We start from the raw sequence: 20262 nt of genomic DNA on the forward strand, positions 1-20262 counted from the left end.
GGCCAGAAAACAATGCCCAATCTTAACCATTAACGAGTCATTTCTTGGGGTACCTTTATGCCTAAATAAGAGGCCGTGTTGGCGATTGGAAAGACTAATCTGGAACACGATTAGAAAAACTGATCTGGAACACGTCTGAGTTAGGAGATACCAGTGACTAGTCTGAAATCCAGGAGGCACAGAACTCCTTTTGAAGCCTTATCGCCTCTTATCCTTTATCAGGATTTTATCCCCGATATTTTGGATGTGACTGGAGTAGATGAGTGTGCTTAGCAGCATCTCATTTGGAAAAAAATCTAAATAAAAGGAGCTAAGATTATTACTAAGAAACTTAAATATTATCTCATTGCAGTTTGTCTTTACCCAGAGGGTTTCATATTTTACTCTTTATGAACACTTGCCACACATCTTAGTTTTAGTGCCTAAGAATGAACAAAATGTGTAAAAAGCACAAGACTGTGAATCTCAAGTCACTTGATAGAAAACTTCAGACCAGTTGGCAATTGTATCACATTATCACATTTCAGGGTTTGTTTTCTTCTCATAAACCACATAGTTAAAATCTTGAATAGGTCACAGATAACCTAGTCTTAGTAATGAGTTAATAAGTATTCACATTAGATACTTGCTTACACATAAACATATATATGCATGTATATATATACATACATACATGTATATATATGCATACATATATATGTATATGCATGTAACAGCAATTAATGAAAACGAGGCCATGAATTTGAAACAGAAAAAAAAAAAGCAGGGGCTATATGGAAGTGTCTTGAGTGAGGAAAAGAAACAGAGAAATGGTTTAATTATATTGTGATCTCAAAAATAAAAGAAAAATCCCTAAATTTAGGGGAATATCACATTGTCAACAGCTGGCTTCTTTTCTCTCCCTATATAAAATGTATATGTAAACCTAAGCCGATAAGAGTGTTTATCATGGCTAATGTCACCAGGTTTGCTAGAATTGTCTCAGACAAGTCAGTCTTTGAGGTGATTAGGCCTATCCAGAGCATTTCTAGAGATAATGACACTAATACTGTCTGGGATCTCCAATATTAGCTATCCTAAATTCAATTGGCTATGCTGAAATAACCATGTATGTACCAGAAGAGCGAAACACACTACTGAATGAACCTTTCCTGTCTCTGGCTATGGCCCTTCACCTTTTCCCAGGTGTGACTTTCATTTATTCTTACTAATTGTTGGATATTTGAATAGGCCCATAGTAATATATTTCTTCTGGTGATATATTTCTTCTAGGTTTTAGGCTGAAACTTTAACATCATTTCTCAAGGAAAGTTTTGCTTCTTATCCTTGCTAAGATGGGGCACTTTGTTCATAACCTAAGTCAAGGGCTTTTGAAAACACAGTGATTGAAAAGGGAGTAAAACAACAAAGAATATCACAGAGCACATTACACATTGCACAGGAGACTACAGCCAAGGCCTCCAGTAGGCTACACTGAGTTGGATTTTAGAAAACAGCTCCAAATGTAGGTTCAGCCTGTCTAACTGCAAAATGTAGCATAGTGATCAACTATTGTTGTTGTTGTAGTTGTCATTGTTGCTGCTTCTGCTGGTGGCAGTGGTATTGTTATTACCTGGGAAATATCATTCATAGTTTTTACCTTTATCTCCAGACTGCTTCTCCAGATCCAGAACCCTTTCTGTTCATGGACTGAGCCACTCACTGCATTGGCCTCTATCAAGTTCTCTGTTTCCTTTGTGCCACAGTCTGGAGTTCCACTGGGTGTTGCTCTTCCAACTCCTTCCCTTTAAGGTCACCTTGGTCTGGCTGATTTCTTTTACTGAACATCACTGGCATACCAGGACAATGAATTTTACATGATTCCCTCAGTCCATATTTTGGGAACTGCCCCTGATGTCCTTTTGACCTTAAGTTTTAGTCCCAGGTGCTCTAGACAGCTGAGGGAGGTGAATGCTCTGTCTTCTGGTCTCACCTTGTAGTTTGGAATGATCCACGTGTTTCTTCTTGGACCATGACACACAGATTTCTAATATAATTATCCTTCTTAAGCTGTATATGACAGTACATAGCATTACATTAGGCAAGAGGTTCCATTTAAAGACCAGTTAAACTATAAAGAACCAACTATCTCTTATTGCTTTGCCTAGTTAGGGACAGATGTACCAAGCAAGGGGACCAGCTCCCTATTGCACAAATGTTCACAGGGTCAGAGCTGGTGAAATGTCTCCTCCAGATTGTCATTGAAGCTTTCTCAATAATGGTTTCTCAGAAACTATAATCTCATTCTTTGGAGTGGGAGTCAGATGTTCCTGATGAATATCAACCAAAACCCGTGGAAGGGACATGGAATGTTGGTTAATTCCCAGGACACCCTGGTTCTTCTCAGGGAAGTGTTGGAATAAAGAACCAGCTCCTTGGAGAAGAGCTACTGACACTAGTAAGCCTGGATATACTGCAAGGTGCACACACATCTTCATGGCCCTTCTCCGTACCTAAGCTGCCTGGCCCTTAGATTCCCATTTCTTAAACAGTCAAAAAACATTTCAAGTTATCTAGTGACTATAGCATTTTAAGGTTTCATTTTATATGTTAGTAAAAATTCCTAACAGTCAATTTTGATTATTTTTTAAAGTTGTGGATTATTAGAATAAACTAACCCACAAAGATGCTGGAGCTTTAAGCAGCACCAAACAGACTAAGCTTGGAGAAGGACCTGTGCCAGTAGGTGTGGGGTGAAGGTGCCAGTGGAAGTCAGAATGCAGCTATTTCAAGACTGACTTCTCTCTAGATTTTTTTGTCAGTGACAGGTGGGAGGAGCCTCATGTTACTTGTTATGATGCTTAGTACATTCTTTGTGGTTAAAAGTACATATGAGGGCTAGAGAGATGGGTCAGTAATTAAGAGCACTGGTTGCTCTTCCAAAGGTCCTGAGTTAAATCCCAGCAACCACATGGTGGCTCACAACCATCCATAACAAGAACTGACTCCCTCTTCTGGAGTGTCTGAAGGCACTACAGTGTACTTACATATAATACATAAATTTTAAAAAAGCACATGTGATGTTTAACATGAATCAGTTACTGTTATTTAGTGGCTACTGAAGGAAAACTATAAATGGTAGCTTGGGTTTCAAAGACTGTGCTTGTCCCTAGCTTAGACAATTTGGTCATGCAGTCGTGATAAGGTTTTGGAAGTAGGTTAGATAGAAATGTAGGACACTTGAAAATATTTGATCAAAGTTTACAGATGACTTTTCAGGAGATCAAGTCTTATCTGTGTACCCAACAGCTTTGTGTGTGTTGTCAGATGTCATCTTTAGTACACAGGACATGGTGTACCTCTGGATAAAGCCCAAGCTCTATATTAATCATGTGAACCTCTGTGTATCCTCTCAGTTTAAAGGGAAAGTTTATCGTTAAAATCAGAAAAGCCAAATCATTGAAGCCAGAAGAGCTAGGAACAAAAAATTCAGAAAAGTGGTGCAGTGCCTCGGTTCTGTATAGAACAGAATCAGTGAATTGGAAGAAAACATAAACAGTAGCTCTGGGGAATGGGTTTGGATATCACTTTTTAAAAATTTAGTTACTGTTGTGGAGGGCAGAACTCAACAAAATAAAACAAAGTACCTACCATAATAGAAAGGCCCTTCCTTCTAAGATAAAGCCAAGAGTCCAGGCTAGACAGGAGTGCTTGCTCTGGACACAAAAGTCTCCCAGTTTCAGTGTCTCTGCTATAGGAAACCCACAGGTACTGCAAATTACCAACTGGAGTCTTGGTTAAGATGAAGGTCAAGAGGGAGAAGAGATGAGATGAGGCTCCTGTGGATTTAATGTTTTTATTGTTTTCTGTTACAATCAAGGAGTTGGCACTTTTTACAAAGTAATAAGACTGCAAACTATCCTCTATCCACCATTCTTGTTGGAACTTGAAGGAATGCCGAAGTCCACACTGGCTTGGGGAAAACAGTATCCTTGGAGAACCATCAGCTGGCTGCAGCTGTGAGAAAGGCAAGGTGACTCAGTGGTGCCTGGAACATCCAGCACCTTGCTCTGGACTAGAAACTGATGGATTTAGTATTCCTAAAGGTAGAAATTTGGAGATCCTGAGTTACTAAAGACCCACTTAGCTCATCTTGCAATCTATATTCTACCAGTTAGTAAGAAGTACAGAACACAGAGCTAATTCAAAATGAAAAGCTATTCCTGGGGTATTCTTTAAAGTGAGTGTCTCCATCTGCATAAAGACATCAGCTTTTATGAATTTGTTCTTATTACTTATAAAGTAGCAATGAAAGATTGATCTGTCTGCCTTTTTATGTCATTATGAAATTCTTTACTCTAAAAAGAGTGTCTAAGATGTTTTGTCAGCTTTCTAACGTTTGCATACCTTTTTACTGCAGGGCTGAGAGAAGCATGCAAGGTTATAGGTGTGTCTCATTTTCCTTGAAATATTAAAAAATATCAATATCCCCAAGGAATAGGAAGGGTTATTTAATTCCATTTAGCATTACACCACTTTGGTTGAGTAGTTGTCTATGCTCTTGTGTAGCTTTGTGGCTGCTCATTCTGGTTTCTGTCCCACTGGGTGTGTTAATCCCAAAGATTTGAGGAGAAAGATCACCTATCCAAATCATAATGGCCAAATTAATTAAAGCAAGCAATTGATTAAAGCAATCTTTTCTACTTGTGTACACAAGCTGCCTCTTCGTAAAGTAGGGTTTAAGAGGTCAGCATTGGGCACAGGAATATATATAAAATAGTCCTTGTTATATTTGTACATATTACAGGTTCAATGAACTTGTATCCTGTACATTTGCATCCTACACATTCATAAATAGGAATGAACCTAGTTTGCCTTTAATATAAAATGGCTTTCAAGCTCAAGATGGAGGCAGGCTGGTTCATCAGCTGCTCCTGCTATAGGCTTCACGGAGGGTGTGGAAAGAGCTTCCTAGTCTGCACTGACTGGCTCAGGTTTGTTTGAGAGTGAGAGGTTGTGGAAAAACCCTTTTCTTTTCTGATGGGAATGGAGGCTTAGGCCTCTCTGGTCAGGAGATGGGATGGTCTTCAATTAGCTTTTTCATCGTACATTTCCTCCAGTCCAAAAAGAGGCTAGTACAAGGTGACTGTTTTAAAAGTACAATAGAGGCCTTGGCTGCATTTTACCTAAACTGATACTTCCAGAGGGAGGCATGTATCTGATGTGCCTGATCTCCCCACAACACTATTAGCACTTCCAAGCTCGGCCTCTCCATGGAAAGCATCCAGTCGAGGCTGTGGAACTGGTCTCTCAGGGTTCTCATCACCAAAGTACCAAACTAACTCTCCAACTTACTTTTTCTTAATATATTTCAAAAATTTAAAATTAAAACATAATTACATCATGTCCTTTCCCTTTCCTCCTTTTAAGGAGGTTGATAGTTCTCCTTTAGGAGCTGCATAGGATTCAAAACTGTGCATACTAGTTCAGAAAAAAAATGAATCCAGTATGGCTTAGTATGTAGCTATAGGCTGGTCTGGAGCTTACCATTTAGACCAGGCTGGCCTCAAACTTACAAAGATTCCCTTGCCCCTACCTCGCAAGTGCTGGAACTAAAGGAATGCCCTGTGGTCCTGTGGTCCTTAGCTGACTTCAAGAGGAGGAGTTCATCAGGGATCCCCTTCTTGTTATCCTGCCTACTCTCAGGTGACTCCTTTCTTGTATGGACTCAACTACTTGTCTATCCAGTAACACAAATTCTCCTTTCTTGCATAGGAGTCACATAATTTGCGTGCGGACAATCCTGCCGGACCAGGTCTTTTACAAGAGCTTGCTCTCAAACTAAAAATTCCCAAGAAATCCCTTTTCCTAAAGTAAAAACATTTAGACAAAAGCCACTATTCCCTTGGGGACTTAAGAAGAGAGTTCCTACTTTCTAAAAGGCATACTTTTCCTTATCGCTGGCAAGAGGAACATATGGTTCCTCCATTAACCTATGCCTAAGGTGCCTATTTAACAGGGCACAGCAAACTCTGGCTTCTCTATCGGCACGTCCAATACCAGTTTATGGAATCCTGGCTCCTCTCAGCACTTTTCACCTGGATCCCTACCCTGAATCCTCCAGCCACTGAGCTTCAAGTCCCTTCCCTCAGCTTCTCTGATCCTTATATAACCTCTGCAATTTTGGCTACGTGTCCTTTTGCTCTCTTGACCTCACATTTCTTGCTGGTTCTGCCTGTGAATTTCCCCTGATCCCCTCTCTTGTTCTCTCTTCTCTCCTTCCCTTTCTCCCTTCTCACTCTCTAACCTCACCCCCTCCTCTCATGACCTGGTTAGCCTGCTATCCATATTCAGTCTGGACTCTTCTAAATGCCCCTAACTGCGCTCTACCTCATGTCTATAATAAACTTTCCCTTCACTTCATACCTAAAAACAGTTATGCCCTCATTTTTCCTTCAGGTCTTCAGCTTCTTCTGCCCTCTGTGTCCTGTAGGCTAAACCCTGTGTTTTGCCACAGATTATTCTCCTTGCTTTAGGAAGATGTGGGATGACTTCTGATTTTGCATCCTTTGGTCACATTCAATTCCCCAAACTACAAAAGGCAGTCCAAGTATCCAAAAATGAGCCCAACCTGGACTATAGGAGGATTTCTGGTAGTTAGAGAAAAGCCAGCATTCCTCGGGAACTTGTGAAGCCATGTTCAATCTTCCAAAGGAGTCATTTCCCTTAGCTCTGATATATACCTGTAGTTGAATATTGGAACCTATGCTGGCCTGGAGGCTTCCTCAGGATCACAAGCCCTTATTACACACCTCAACATTGCCACTCTAGCAGAATGGTTTCTCACTTCCCCAGGTTTCCCTCCTCCCAGATGCACATTTGTTCTCTTTGTAAAATCAGGGATTCCCCCTGCCTTTGCTTTTCTGACTACTGTCTGTCACTGCCTCTGTCACAGATAGCCATGGCTGTGTTCAGTGTCCATTTTTTGTTTGTTTGTTCATTTTAGATTTTATTTTATGTATGTGAGTACATGGTTGCTGTCTTTAGACACACCAGAAGGGGGCATCAGATCCCATAACAGATGGTTGTGAGCCACCATGTGGTAGGTGGAAATTGAACTCACGACCTCTGGAAGAGCATTCAGTACTCTTAACTGCTGAGCCATCTCTCCAGCCCCTCAATGTCCATTCTTATAGCTATGTTCAGTTTACTCCTTCCTTTCTTTTTTTGTTCTGGATTCTTCCAGAAGCCTCTGGCTCTTCTCTCTGTCATATATTCAGTAACCATATCATGGAATGGTCATGTCACCAATTTATTTACTGTCCCTCTCCCTCCTTTATACATACATCTTCATGTTATTATCTCCTCTTAAGATCATCCTCTTCTGCCTTCTCCTGTAAACCCTGGGCATTGTCCTCCTCTATGCTAATGGGAGTGCCTTCCTGCTTTCCCCTGATTATTTTTGACATTTTATTTATTTTTATAATATATATTTATTTTGTATTGAGTGTTTTCCTGACTATGTGTGCACATGCAGCAAATTTGTGCTGTGTCCAAGTAGGACAGAAGATGTTAGACTGACTCCCTGCATCTGAACTAGAGTTACAGATGTTTATGTGCCACCATGGGTGTACTAGCGATTAAACCTGGGTCCCCTGGAAGAGAAGCAAGTACTTTTCACTACAAAGTCATCCTGACTTTGTATGGCTAAAATAGGGTGTCAGAGTTAGAAAGATTCCTTAAAAATTTTTACTCGTATAGTACAGGATGCAGCACCCTGATGAGTCGTCTGTAATTCTAGCTCCAAGAGGTACTGGCACTCTCTTAGAGATACATGGGCATTGGAACATACAACTTTTTATATACAGACACATACACATAAGCATGAATACAAGAAAAATCTTTTCTGTTTAATATAAAAAATAATATGCAGGGAAATTACCTTGAGAGCCACTGAGACAAAGTGTGGAACTCAGAGAGAAAGACAGCACTGCCTGCACTTTCATGTCTTATTGAAACACTACAAGTGGGTCTGTCAAAGACAAGCAGAGAAGTTACATGATAAATTTTAAATGTATATAGAAATTAGGAATCTGACTCCAGGAAATTCATAATTTCTCTTGTAAACATGAAACCTGATATGATCTAGGCCCAGTAGTATGTCATGGAAGAAAAACTAGATTATTCCAATTTTTAAATAGTACAGTCTTTCTTTTAAAGTACACACACTCTTTCACACAAGGGCCTTGAAAGGTTGATCACTATGTATACATTAGAATGTCAACTTCTCATGTAGGTCTCACTCACATCTGGATCATTTCATATTATATTGCAACTGCTAAAATGGCTGCTATAGTGAATACACATTTGGCATTGACTTCATAGTGCTTTCTTGCTTGTAAATCTTGCTATATGTGATGCATATTGCTTTTGTAGTAAAATATGCTAAAGTTAATTCAATTCATGTGCCATTTATATTAGTTATAGCTTTAATTATATCATTATTCATAAAATATAGTCCAATATAGTAGTCCAAACCAAAGGTGGCCATTGTGATCATGGTTTTCAAAAACTTCTCAATACTCAAGAAAGCGATAAACATTGTTGGCAATATTTGTGCACACACAATATAGTGAGCGTACATAAGATATATCTGTTTTTCATTATGCCGAGATTGTAGGTTTTAGTCTTTAAGAAATAGCTACTTTAAAGGAATATTTATAATTGTTTTAAATCCTCTAAAAGAAAACTTAAAAGGGGACTAGTTATAAGACCTACTGTCACCAGAGTAAATCCTAATTCTCTAGTGGGATAGGAGAGTTTAAAATGATTAACACTATCCCCCAAAGCAATATCAAATTTTTATTTTATTTTTTCAAAATAAAATTAAACAAGTTAGTCATTTAATATTTAATTTTTATAGTTTTAAGTATTAGAATAATGATTGAAATGATTGAGTATATAAGCTCAGAAAAGAATCTTCCCAACATGACTATCCATTTTTATTATAGATATAGTTAGATAAATAAAGAAAAAACTTAAAGCTCCCAATATTAAAACACAACAAATAAAGAAAATGTGTGCAGCTTGACAAATTTATTGCTGTAATAGCTTCCCTCTTTTCAGAAAAATTCACTGATTTTTGGTAAAGGGAAAAATGTTGTAAAACAATACTCATTTCAAAATAAAGTCTTCATAGATATTTATTCATGTATTATAAGGAAAATGTAAGTAGAGATACTACATTGATTATTTCTGAAGACTGCAGACAGTTGCAAAGTTTGTTTTTACTCTAACAGTAGATCAACATACAAAATACTTTTTCTTTCATAAGTCATCAAACAAGTCTTAAAACTTAAGCATCATAAAGCAAAAAAGAAAAAGAAAAAAGAAAAAAAGGAACAGATTCATGATGTTTAGATGTAATATCATGGCATCCCATTCCTACTGTCACAAACTGGGACACATTACCAACTTCCCATTCTCCTATGGACTCTGACATTTGGTACCTTTTGTTTAAAATTCTAACATCTCTCTAATTTCCAGGTCAGCTGAAGTTCTTATTTCATTTACAGCTATAATTAGTGTTTGATATTTCCTAATTCTTTGGCCACCAATTCTTCTAGCTCAATAATAGATATGTCCACTCTTTCTCCTTCTTCTACTGTTCTTAACTAAAGCTTTCTATATCTCACCTTCCTAATTCAAGGACTCTGTCTCCACAACCATATCTCCTCCCTACAGTCTCATCATGTTTACACTCTTGCTACTAAAATGTTTCCAAAAGTACAAACAATAAGCTTTTGCAGAAAAACCCAAATGCCACTAAAACCCCTTAGAATAAACAAATTTGATAATGTTGTAGGATGCAAAATAAACATATAAAACCTAGCAACCATTTTATATAGCAATAGCATTGCTATCAAAAAAGCAGACAAAAGCCAACCAACCAAAGAAAACAAAATGTTATGTCAATGTCAGTATTCCCAGAATAAGAGTCTAGAAATCAATGTAAATCAGAAAGCCAAAGGCTTCTTCAATGAAAGTTATAACAAAGTAACAAAAATCAATAGAGGACCCGTGTCAACAAATCAGTAAGGAAACCTAGCATACCCTTTGACCCAGCAATCCTGCTACTGAAGAAGTAGAATTTGCAGTATTTATGCTGTTAGCACATCTATGTTCTCATATTCATTGCAACATAATCCCATAATTGTGTTGTCTCTAACACACGTCTGTGTCTTTACATTGGAAGAAACAACTAAAGCATGTTCCAAGTTATGAATTTGAAATACTTGGCAGAGGCTACATAAACAAGACTGACTTACCAAGCCATTTCATGTAAATTAGTCCGAATAATTCTACTAGAGTTACTATGACCAAACCTGAAATTAGAAGGGGGCCATATTTTGGTACACAGTCTGTAAAAACAAAGAAATTGCATATTATAAATGAAAACAAACTGCTTATAGAAATAAATAAATAACATCAAATTTTAAGGAAAGTAGTCAATTGTTCAAGAGATAAAAATTTATACATGCTAATAATCATTAACTGTTAATAAAATGATTCCAAATTGTTTTTTTTTTTTTAAAAAAAGAGGTCACATTTCCATAACATACATATCAGGACCAATAGAAAATGCTGTCCACAAACAATTTGAGTCTGGTTCTTAAGCCAGAAAATGCTAAGCATGTGAAGAAATGTTATTCACTGGTGCTGGCAATGCAAAATGCTGTAGATATTTTCATACAAACAGTTACAAAACTATGTCCTTAGCCTACAATCCAGTATTTATGCAAATGAGTTGATAGTGTAACCCATAGAAAAATAACATGTATGTTTATAGCAATTCTATTGATAGTTACAACAAATTTCAAAGCAATAGGATATTCTTCATTAGGTGAGTGTATCAATAAAAATGCTGTTCTATGTCTGCTTGAATATTCTGCACTTGGCAATAGTGAACTATGGAAACATGAAAAGCACAGAGAAAACACAGATGTCCATTTCTAAGTGAATGAAGACTCAAAAGGTTACATGCCATATGTTTCCAAATAAAACACATTCGTAAAGGGGCTGGAGAGATGGCTCAGCAGTTAAGTGCACTGACTGCTCTTCCAGCGATCCTGAGTTCCTTTCCCAGCAACCACATGCTGGCTCACAATCATCTATAATGGGATCTGATGCCCTCTTCTGGTGTGTCTGAAGACAGTGATGGTATACTCACATACATAAAATAAACAAATCTTTAAAAAATTATTAAAATGCAAATAAGCAGAGATACTAGAAATATCAGCATTGTCATGGATCTGTGGGAATCAAGAAATAGACAGGTAGTGAACAAGGGTTGCCTACCAGTGAGAGTAAAATGATAGTCTATACGATGAACACAGTGAGTAATACATCACATGTGCATATGTGCATTCGCCATAGGCAAAGGAGTCACAATATAATCTGTGGCTAGTACTCCTTTAATAATGGCTCATCAATTAGAAAAATAATGTGTTATCTGGTTGGTGATCATGAGGAAGTTGTGGCTGTGAAGAGTATTACGTAAGACACACAATTTATACAAAGTGTGTAATGACTGTTGAAGTCCATTGAATTTTGCTGTGAACCTAAACATCTTAAAACAATGAACTTTATGTATATAGAAAATTAAGAACTCTGTGAGAGGAATATAAATCAAGACTCCAGAAAACCATGACTCTTACCAGATGCAATGAGATATAGTCCCACCAGAGTGAGTACAACGCCCAGTGCCTGAACAATGGTTGATATGATCATGGCCTGGAGGGTCCTCCCAATCGCTAAGAGAAAGAAACAGTGTAGCAGAAGCATGTTGAGAATGGCAATGAAGCATAACTTCTGTTTGCCTTTGGTACAGTCAACAATGAGGACCTATGACCAAAATCTGGTTATGATAAGTTTTCAAATGACAAATACTTGCAATGACCTCACCCTTCCCAGCAAGCTTGGCTCTGGATTACCCAGACAGTAGATAATACACTAGCTGCCATTGTCTTCTAAACAGGATTGAAGCTGTAAAACTGAACCCAGTGCTGTTTTTGACGGTCTTTGGCATCCTACATCATGAATGGTTACTACTGCTCATGACGTGGTCAACTCGATTGTGCGTTTTAAAGATCTGTGCTTTCGAAATGGAAACTTTACAATATAATGCAATCCAAGAGAGAGACCCTGCATTACACACACTTTTACCTGATGAGCCATCTCACTAGCCGAAATGTGAATTTTAATCACAACAACAAAATATACTAATGTTTAAAGTGTAAAAAATGCTGATTTATATTTTGGATATACACAATTTCTTCTTAAGACTTGTGTTAAGGTTTGCCAACAACAACAGCAACAACAAAAAGTAACACATAACACACACACACACAAGATTGTGTTCAATATTCTTGATTTGTAACCTCATGTTACAGAATAGCCTTGTTATTGAAGAGGCATGTTGGGGAAAAGGGCATCCTTAAAATCTGTTTATGATTGTAATATAATATACTTCAGAATGTAAAGATAATCTTGAGTTATTACAGGCCAATATCTCACAAAAACTTGAAGTCTGATAGTCAAAATTTTCCCATTTTGGAGCATATTGGGTGTTGGGTATCCTGAGTATGGGTGTTTCAACAGTACAGTTTGTTCAAATATCTCAAACTCTGGAAAACTGAAATTCAAAATAGTTTTGGCCTCAAGTATATCAGAGGAGAGGTACTTTAGTTGTATATATAAAAATCACTTATTTATAAAATAAAAATACATTGAAAGTCTAAGATGACATTGGAATTCACCCTTATGGGGAATTGTCATTAAGAATAGCATGGAAAATATTTTCAATAAACCAAATTTTAAACAAATTGAAAACTTCCCCTCCACTGGCTAGTTTTCATAGTGTCAGAAGGTGCTATGCATATTTCTGGGGTACAGAAGCCATCAGTGATTTTCCCCAGTATGGACCCTGCATGCTACAATAACAACCTGGCCTAGCAGGATGTACTTACTGGTATATTAGTGGCACAACTGCTATGGGACTTGAAATTTGCTAAACAGGAGGACATTTCATGCTTGGTACAATAATCCTGGTCAAAAAGCCATTGCTGGAGTGTTCACAGGCCTTAGGGTAGAACCTGTCTGTTATTGTTATTTTACTAAATGATCACATCATCAAATGGCCTTCTGAAGGTTTTATACCTAACACACCTGGATCGCTCTCTACCTTTGTCAGAAAGTTCATTTCCTGAAGTGAGAATCAGTCCAGGTGAGGATAAGAGACTGAGTTCTCAACCCTACATGGGTCATCTTTATCACCTACTACCACCACCAACTAGGGTCATAGAACATGTTGGAAGAGTTGAAAACAGTGTTGGAGCCTGATGATAGGAAAGGCTGCCAAGAGTTAATGTCTACAGGACGGGACATGGCTATCACTTTCATGAACTCACAGTCACTCTGGTTACCTGTGCAAGACCAGCAGGTGATCAGGACAGTCAAAATCCTGGACTAGATCGTGGAGGTGTTCTCTAGGGTCCACCCTTACTAAAAAGTTACCGGGGACTGGTGACTGCTGCCAGGAGGGAGAACGATTCTTTTGAAGTTATGCCCAATGGTGGGTTCTTGGTGCCCGAGGAGGTGGACTCACATTCATGCATATATAGCTAGCACTAAGTGGACTTAGTAGGCTATCAATTTTAAAAAAATAAGAAGATGTGAATTTGGATAGGAACATGGTGGGGGATATGGAGGCGGTAGAGGAGGAATTGAAGGAGGGTTGAGAAAAATTAGCTTAAAAAGAAAAAGAGTAAAAGGTTTTCCCCCAAAAGGCTGTCTTTGAAATGCAAAGGTATTTAAAATCATGTTAGAACAGCCAATACTTACCTGGCTTAAACTTGTGGTACTGAAGAAATACAGGTATCACTGAAGGACTAGTGAGTAAAATAAGCCCATAACCCTTCCTTTTTGAATAATTACCTGTAAACAAACAGAAATTTATTTCTCCGTGTGTTTCTACTGCTTGTGGAGTTAATGTACTGAATTTATTAAATTCATTGCCCTGGATAGTGCACTCATAAACTAAGAAATGTTGAAAATATTTTCTCCCAAATTTACAGTGACTTGAAATTTTTCAATCGCTGCAGCCCAAAGTGAATGATCCCAAATCTTCATGCCAGAGTTTCCTCACATGCAAACTTTCACTTGGCTTTAACTCTTTAATTCCGGATGATAAACTTGCCCTCGCCTTCCACCATCCACTCAGTCTCAGCATTCAGTCTGGCTCCCAAGCCAAATCAGCTGTTCTTTCTCCTTGTCTCCTGATTTCCTCACCTCCCCAGGCCTGGATGCAAACATACTTACCAAATCTGTGCCAGAGATCCTCCTGTGCTGTGGAGTGCCCAAGAGACGGCAGTGGCATAGGCAGTGGCACGCTACGGTTTGCCATGGTGAGCTCCGGGCTTTGCTTTCCTTCCCATCTTCTCCCTGCCTCTATTTCCCACTCATACTTCCCCCTTTCAGCTGCAAGGAGCACTTCAGACAGACATAGTTCCAAGTTCATACCCATTTCTCCATCTTAGCCAGGGAGCTTTGCCTCCACAGTGGATTGAATGGTGATCCCATTACTTTATCCTGTCCCCAAAGCTTCTTTTATCACATGACAAAGATATAATAAAGTTAAGGGTTTAAAATCAAGATACTAAGCTGAGTTAAATGAGTGTCTTTAATTTCAATGGCATCGCCAACACACAAACACACAAATGGAACACAGAGAACGGGTTGAGGGAGAAGATGGAACAGCAGAGATGGGAGCTACTCTGTCACAGTTAGCTGAGGAAGCCAGACTGCCTGCAAACACTGGAAGTTACAAGAGGCAGGAGATAGAATAGCGGCCCCCCTCCCCAGTCCCCATGCTGAGGACACCACAGTTTCAGGCATAGGGAGGGGGGTTCAGATCCTTGAGGAATTTTCTGTTCTTTGAGGTCACATCATCTGCTACTGTCTGTGCCAACAGGTGTAGGAATCAATACATTGCCTTCCGGGATCTTCCTCACATCAGACCCTGACACCACAGCCCAGAGCCCATGAATCTTACCTGGGATAAAAAGGACGGCTCCAACAATGACAACTATGGTGATCAATAGTCCAGAAGTAGATAAAATAAGAATTTTCCTATTCATGGGGTTGGATTTATATTTTTGTACTTTAAAAAGAGAGAAATAATTACACAAACTTAATCAGAAATGAAGGTATTTCTATAATATATAAGGTGCAAACACAAATTGATAACTCCATGAAATTCGGTAGCCCTTAAATAAAACTCATACTCATGCCACTTATAAGTAATTGATAGGTAGGACCATGACAACATCATGTATAGCATGTGAGTGTGAGGGTGGCACTTAGTTTTAATCTGTTTTACAGAACAAGTTACAATGGCTTTCTTAATTAGGGCATTTTTAATTTCCAGTGTCAGTCTTTTTATGTGGGGGTAGGTCTGTACATTATCATGTTAGAACATTGAATGGAATACCTAAATTCCACACAGTAATATCTCCCAGTTATATGCCACTCTTAGATATTGTTAGTATACTGTGGCAAGCAAAGTGATTCCAGACTGACCACACAGTAGCGATTTGCACAAAACAGATAGGCAGTAACTAGTTAGTTAGAAATATAGGAAAAAGAGAACCAAGCCCCACACTGTATAAAATGAGTCAAGAATCTAGAAATTTGGGAAACTTGTTTTTAAAAAGAACACTAAGTATTGAGAAAATCTTATGCTGGTCAAATTCTAATGAAAAAAAATGCCCAGATCTTATAGCTAAGATGTTAAAATAAAAACACACACCCAGGGTTCAAGAGGATTAATCACAGAAACCATTGCTCCTAACACAGGCTCATCCTCACAAGTCTGTATCTTCACGTGCCTCTATCCTCATGTGTCTGTACCCTCACATGTGTGCATCATCATGTGTCTGCATCCTCACGTGTCTGCATCCTCACATGCCTCTATCCTCACATGCCTCTATCCTCACATGTATGCACCCTCACGTGTCTGTACCCTCACGTGTCTGCACCCTCACGTGCCCACACCCTCATGTGTCTACATCCTCATGTGTCTGCATCCTCATGTGTCTGCATCCTCACATGTCTGCATCCTCACATGGGTTCATCCTCATGTGTCTGTACCCTCATGTGTCTGCATCCTCACGTGTCTGCATCCTCATGAGTCTGTATCTTCACATGCCTGTATCCTTATGTGTCTGCACCCTCACATGTGTGCATCATCATGTGTCTGCACCCTCACGTGCCCACACGCTCATGTGTCTGCATCCTCATGTATCTGTACTTTCTCTGAGAAAACAGGCTTAATACTACATTCTTCTCCTATTTATTGGACATTTTATTTGGTTAAATGAGAAATTATTTTACACACACACACACACACAAACACACACCTTTAAAGGCTACCTAAAGTGAGACTCAGAGGCAGAGAACTACAGGGCATTTAAGTGAAATGCCATTGAATTCAATACACATGAATGTCTTCTTTTTGGTACTCAATGGGTGGTGGCAATTAGAGGAAAATAACTTAAAATTTCAGTTTTCGTTGACGTTTATTCTAACGAAATGAATAGATTGAATGTATCAAAATTATTGAACTACATAGCAACCATGATTTTAAAAAAATCTATGTTTCAGTATGATACAGCCACCTGAAAATGTTTTATTATTGTACTTACTAGTCTTCTGAGTTTTGTATATCTAGTGGGCCATGAAACTCTTCTAGGCCCCATCACTTAAACATATTACCATCATTTAAGGTTTTACCACACTTAATGGATCCTCTAAGACTCCAATGACTAAGCCTCTAATCCACAGCCTTTGGGTAACAAATTTAAACCACATCCAAGTCACTAAGCTAAAACTATTAAAATCCATGCAGAAAAAGGTCATTAGAACATACCAGCAAGTTTTCTAGATGAATTTTTTTCTTGATTGCTTCCTATGTTATATTGTGTAAGGTGACCTGCATTAACTTTTAAAAATAAAATTGTAAAAAAAAAATAGCTCACTCTGAATTCATTGATTATGGATCCTTTCCAATAAAGTAATTTTGTCCATTAAGTACAAGTCCTGGGTAGATACAGATGCCACTGTCTTGGGTATTCACAACAGAGAACCCACATTTGATCCATAATTTTGAAAGCAGATGAGAAACTTGACAAGACAAGGGATGCTCACAGTAAAGAGAAGGCAGTGAAAGTTTAGAGAACATACAGAAATATTGACATTTATGAAGGAGGATGCAAAAGAAGGTAGAACCTCAAGGCTATCAGCTCCAGTCGACTTTGAACCCTGAACCTCAAAGACTATCAGCTCCAGTTGACTTTGTCCAGGTAAGCCTAACATCCCAAATAAATTGCCTCAAACTACCAAAAAAATATATTGTCTTAACTGGGGATCCATTGTTAAAATATGTGAGTCTATGCTCCACATTTCATATTCAAACTATACTAGCTTCTGATGAAAATTCTTAACTGTCCCTATAAAATTAAGATACAGCATGAATTTTTACCCTCCAGAGATTTGATTTTCACATGGCGTCAAAAGCAATATCACAAAGGACAATTCCTCTCTGGCTGCTGCAGGGACCAGAGAGCTGCATCATAGAACAAACAGGACTTTGTCTGCAGAAAAGTGCTAACTGGGAAAATGAACAGGGGTATCAGTCCCCAGAGCACAGGGCTCCATCTTTACCTTACTTCAGCCTTTGACCATCTGCTCACCAAATAAAATTATATTTGTTAGTACAACAGTGCTAGAGGAATTTTAGGTGGTTTAAATAGTACTGCCAGCATTCTCTTTAAAAAAGAAGTTTTAAAAGTACAATAAAATATCTTCTTACAAATTCATCAATAGCAGTGTGTCAGGGACAAATATTCATGAACACTATTACTATTCAAACATTGTACATCTTATTTGTCAAAATAGGACTCTTCTTAGAGCAGCTAACTTACACAAGATAGTTCATATTAGTGCTCCTAACAGAGCAGTTATATCACTCAAATATAAATGAAAACTAGAAGTAAACACTTACTTAAAATACCAAACTGTGCCCAGAACAGAAGTATAGTCAAAAATGGGAGAATAATAATGGGAATATTTTCACTTAAAGTAAACCATGAACCTAAGGAGAGAGCAAAACAAAATATCACAGTTACTAGTTAAAGACCATTAACAGTCTCAAATATACTTTTATCATATAGCTGGAAGACTAAAATCATTAAAAACTGTGACCACAGTTTATATACATTTATATACAAATTTTTTACATATGATTTTTCCTTATAACAACAACTTTTATTTAGGATGCCCAAGACTCTCGCTACTTGGATGTTCCTCCTTCCTTCTGACCTGTGTTGTGTGGAAGGGCAGCACAGTTACTGAGAACAGGCCCTCACCATACCTTTGGGATGATTTTGTTTTCTAGTTTTACCCATTTGTCTGAAAATTTGATGATATCTTTTTTGTTGTTGTTGTTTTTAATTTGATGTATTTCTACAGAACAGAAATTATTTTTTTTATTTTCTTTATTTACATGTAAATTTCTCCATTCCCAGTTTCCCCTCCAAAAAACAAAGAAACAAACAAAAACAACAAAAACAAACCCCTGTTGCCTCCCACTTCCCCCTGCCTGCCACCCCGCCCTCTCCCACTTTCTGGCCCTGGCATTCCGCTACACTGGGGCACAGAACCTTCATAGGGCCGAGGTCCTCTCCTCCTATTGATGATTGAATTTGCAAGATGATATCTTTTCTTACAGCCAAGTAATGCTCATTATGTAAATGTACCACATTTTATTTATCCATTCTTCTGAGAGACATCTAGTTTATTTCCAGTACTTGGGTATTATGGATAAGGCCATAATGGACATAGTTCAGCAAGTGCACCTGTGGTAGAATGGATTGTCCTTTGGGTATATGTCCAAGAGTGGTATAGGTAACTGATTCCCAATTTTCTGAGAAACCATCATATTGGTTTTTATAGTGGCTGTATAAGTTTGCACTACCACCAGTAATGGAGGAGTGTTCTCCTTGTCCCATATCCTTGCCAGTATGAGCTGTCACTTGTGGTTTTGTTCCTAGCTATTCTTACAGGAATAAGATGGAATCTCAAAATAGTTTTAATTTGAATTTCTGTGTTGGCCAAGGATGGTGAGCTTTTCTTTAAATGTTTATCACCCATTTAAGTTCCTTCTACTGAAAATTTTCTGTTTATATTTGTAGCTCATTTTAATTGGATTTTTAGGTTTTTGGTATCTAATTTCTTGAATTCTTTATATATTTTGGATATTAGTCCTCTATTGGAAACAGGGCAGGTAAAAGTCCTTTCTCATTCTGGAGGCTTCCACTTTCTCCAATTGACATAGTCCTTTGCCTTACAGAAGCTTTTCAGTTTCATGTGGTCCTTGTTATTGATAGTTGATCTTAGTTGCTGCACTATCAGTGTTCTGTTCGGGAAGTCAACTTCTATGCCAATGCATTTAAGGGTATTCCCCACTTTCCTTTCTATCAGGTTCAGGGCGTCTGATTTTATGTTGAAGTCTTTAATTCACTTGTACTCACGTTTTATGCAGGGTGATAAACATGGATCAATTTGCATTCTTCTACATGCAGATGTTTGGTTTAATCAGCACCATTTCTTGAAGATACTTTCTATTTTCCAGTGTGTATTTCTGGCTTCTTCATAAATACTCAAGTGTTCATGTGTTTGGAGTTATGTCTGGGTCTTCAATTCAATTCCATTAATCAATGTGCCTGTTTTTATTCCAATACCATGTGTTTTTTACTACTATACCTCTGTAATACAACTTGAAATCAGAAATCAATTATTTTATTGTTCAGGATTGTTTTAGCTATCTGAGAATTTTTTCCTCCCATATGAAGTTGAGAACTGTCCTTTCAAGGTCTCTACAAAGTTTTGTTGGAATTTTGATGGAGATTCCATTGAATCTCTAGATTTCTTTTAGTAGAATGACAATTTTTGCTACTTTAATTCTACTAATCTACGAATAGGGGAGATCTTGCCATCTTTTGATATCTTCAATTTCTTTCTTCAAAGATTTAAGTTTTTATCACACCAGTCTCTTGATTGCTTGCTTTGAGTTGTTTTAAATTATTTGAAGCTACTGTGAAAAGTGTAGTTTTCCTGATTTCTTTCTCAGTTCATTTGTCATTTGTATACAAGTGTGCTACTCTT

At 38.0% G+C, this 20262-nt stretch overlaps 1 protein-coding gene across 3 annotated transcripts in view; it reads right to left on the reverse strand.

Moving 5' to 3' along the window:
* Positions 1-3821: 3821 nt before the first annotated feature.
* Positions 3822-20262, reverse strand: part of LOC116085968 (leukocyte surface antigen CD47-like) — a 49158-nt gene continuing 32717 nt past the window's right edge. The window contains exons 3-9 of one of the 3 annotated variants that reach the window (XM_031364035.1): positions 18101-18190; positions 15092-15199; positions 13882-13974; positions 11697-11792; positions 10308-10364; positions 7922-8011; positions 3822-4079 (exon numbers count right to left, since the gene is read on the reverse strand). In XM_031364035.1, coding sequence (XP_031219895.1) covers positions 7989-8011; positions 10308-10364; positions 11697-11792; positions 13882-13974; positions 15092-15199; positions 18101-18190 — 467 coding nt within the window. In that variant the 3' untranslated portion in view covers positions 3822-4079; positions 7922-7988. Of the gene's footprint in view, positions 4080-7921; positions 8012-10307; positions 10401-11696; positions 11793-13881; positions 13975-15091; positions 15200-18100; positions 18191-20262 lie in introns of all 3 variants that reach the window. The other 2 variants (XM_031364034.1, XM_031364036.1) reach the window with 2 other exon arrangements.

Source organism: Mastomys coucha, unplaced genomic scaffold, assembly GCF_008632895.1.
Source record: "Mastomys coucha isolate ucsf_1 unplaced genomic scaffold, UCSF_Mcou_1 pScaffold12, whole genome shotgun sequence".
Classification (NCBI taxonomy): Eukaryota; Metazoa; Chordata; class Mammalia; order Rodentia; family Muridae; genus Mastomys; species Mastomys coucha.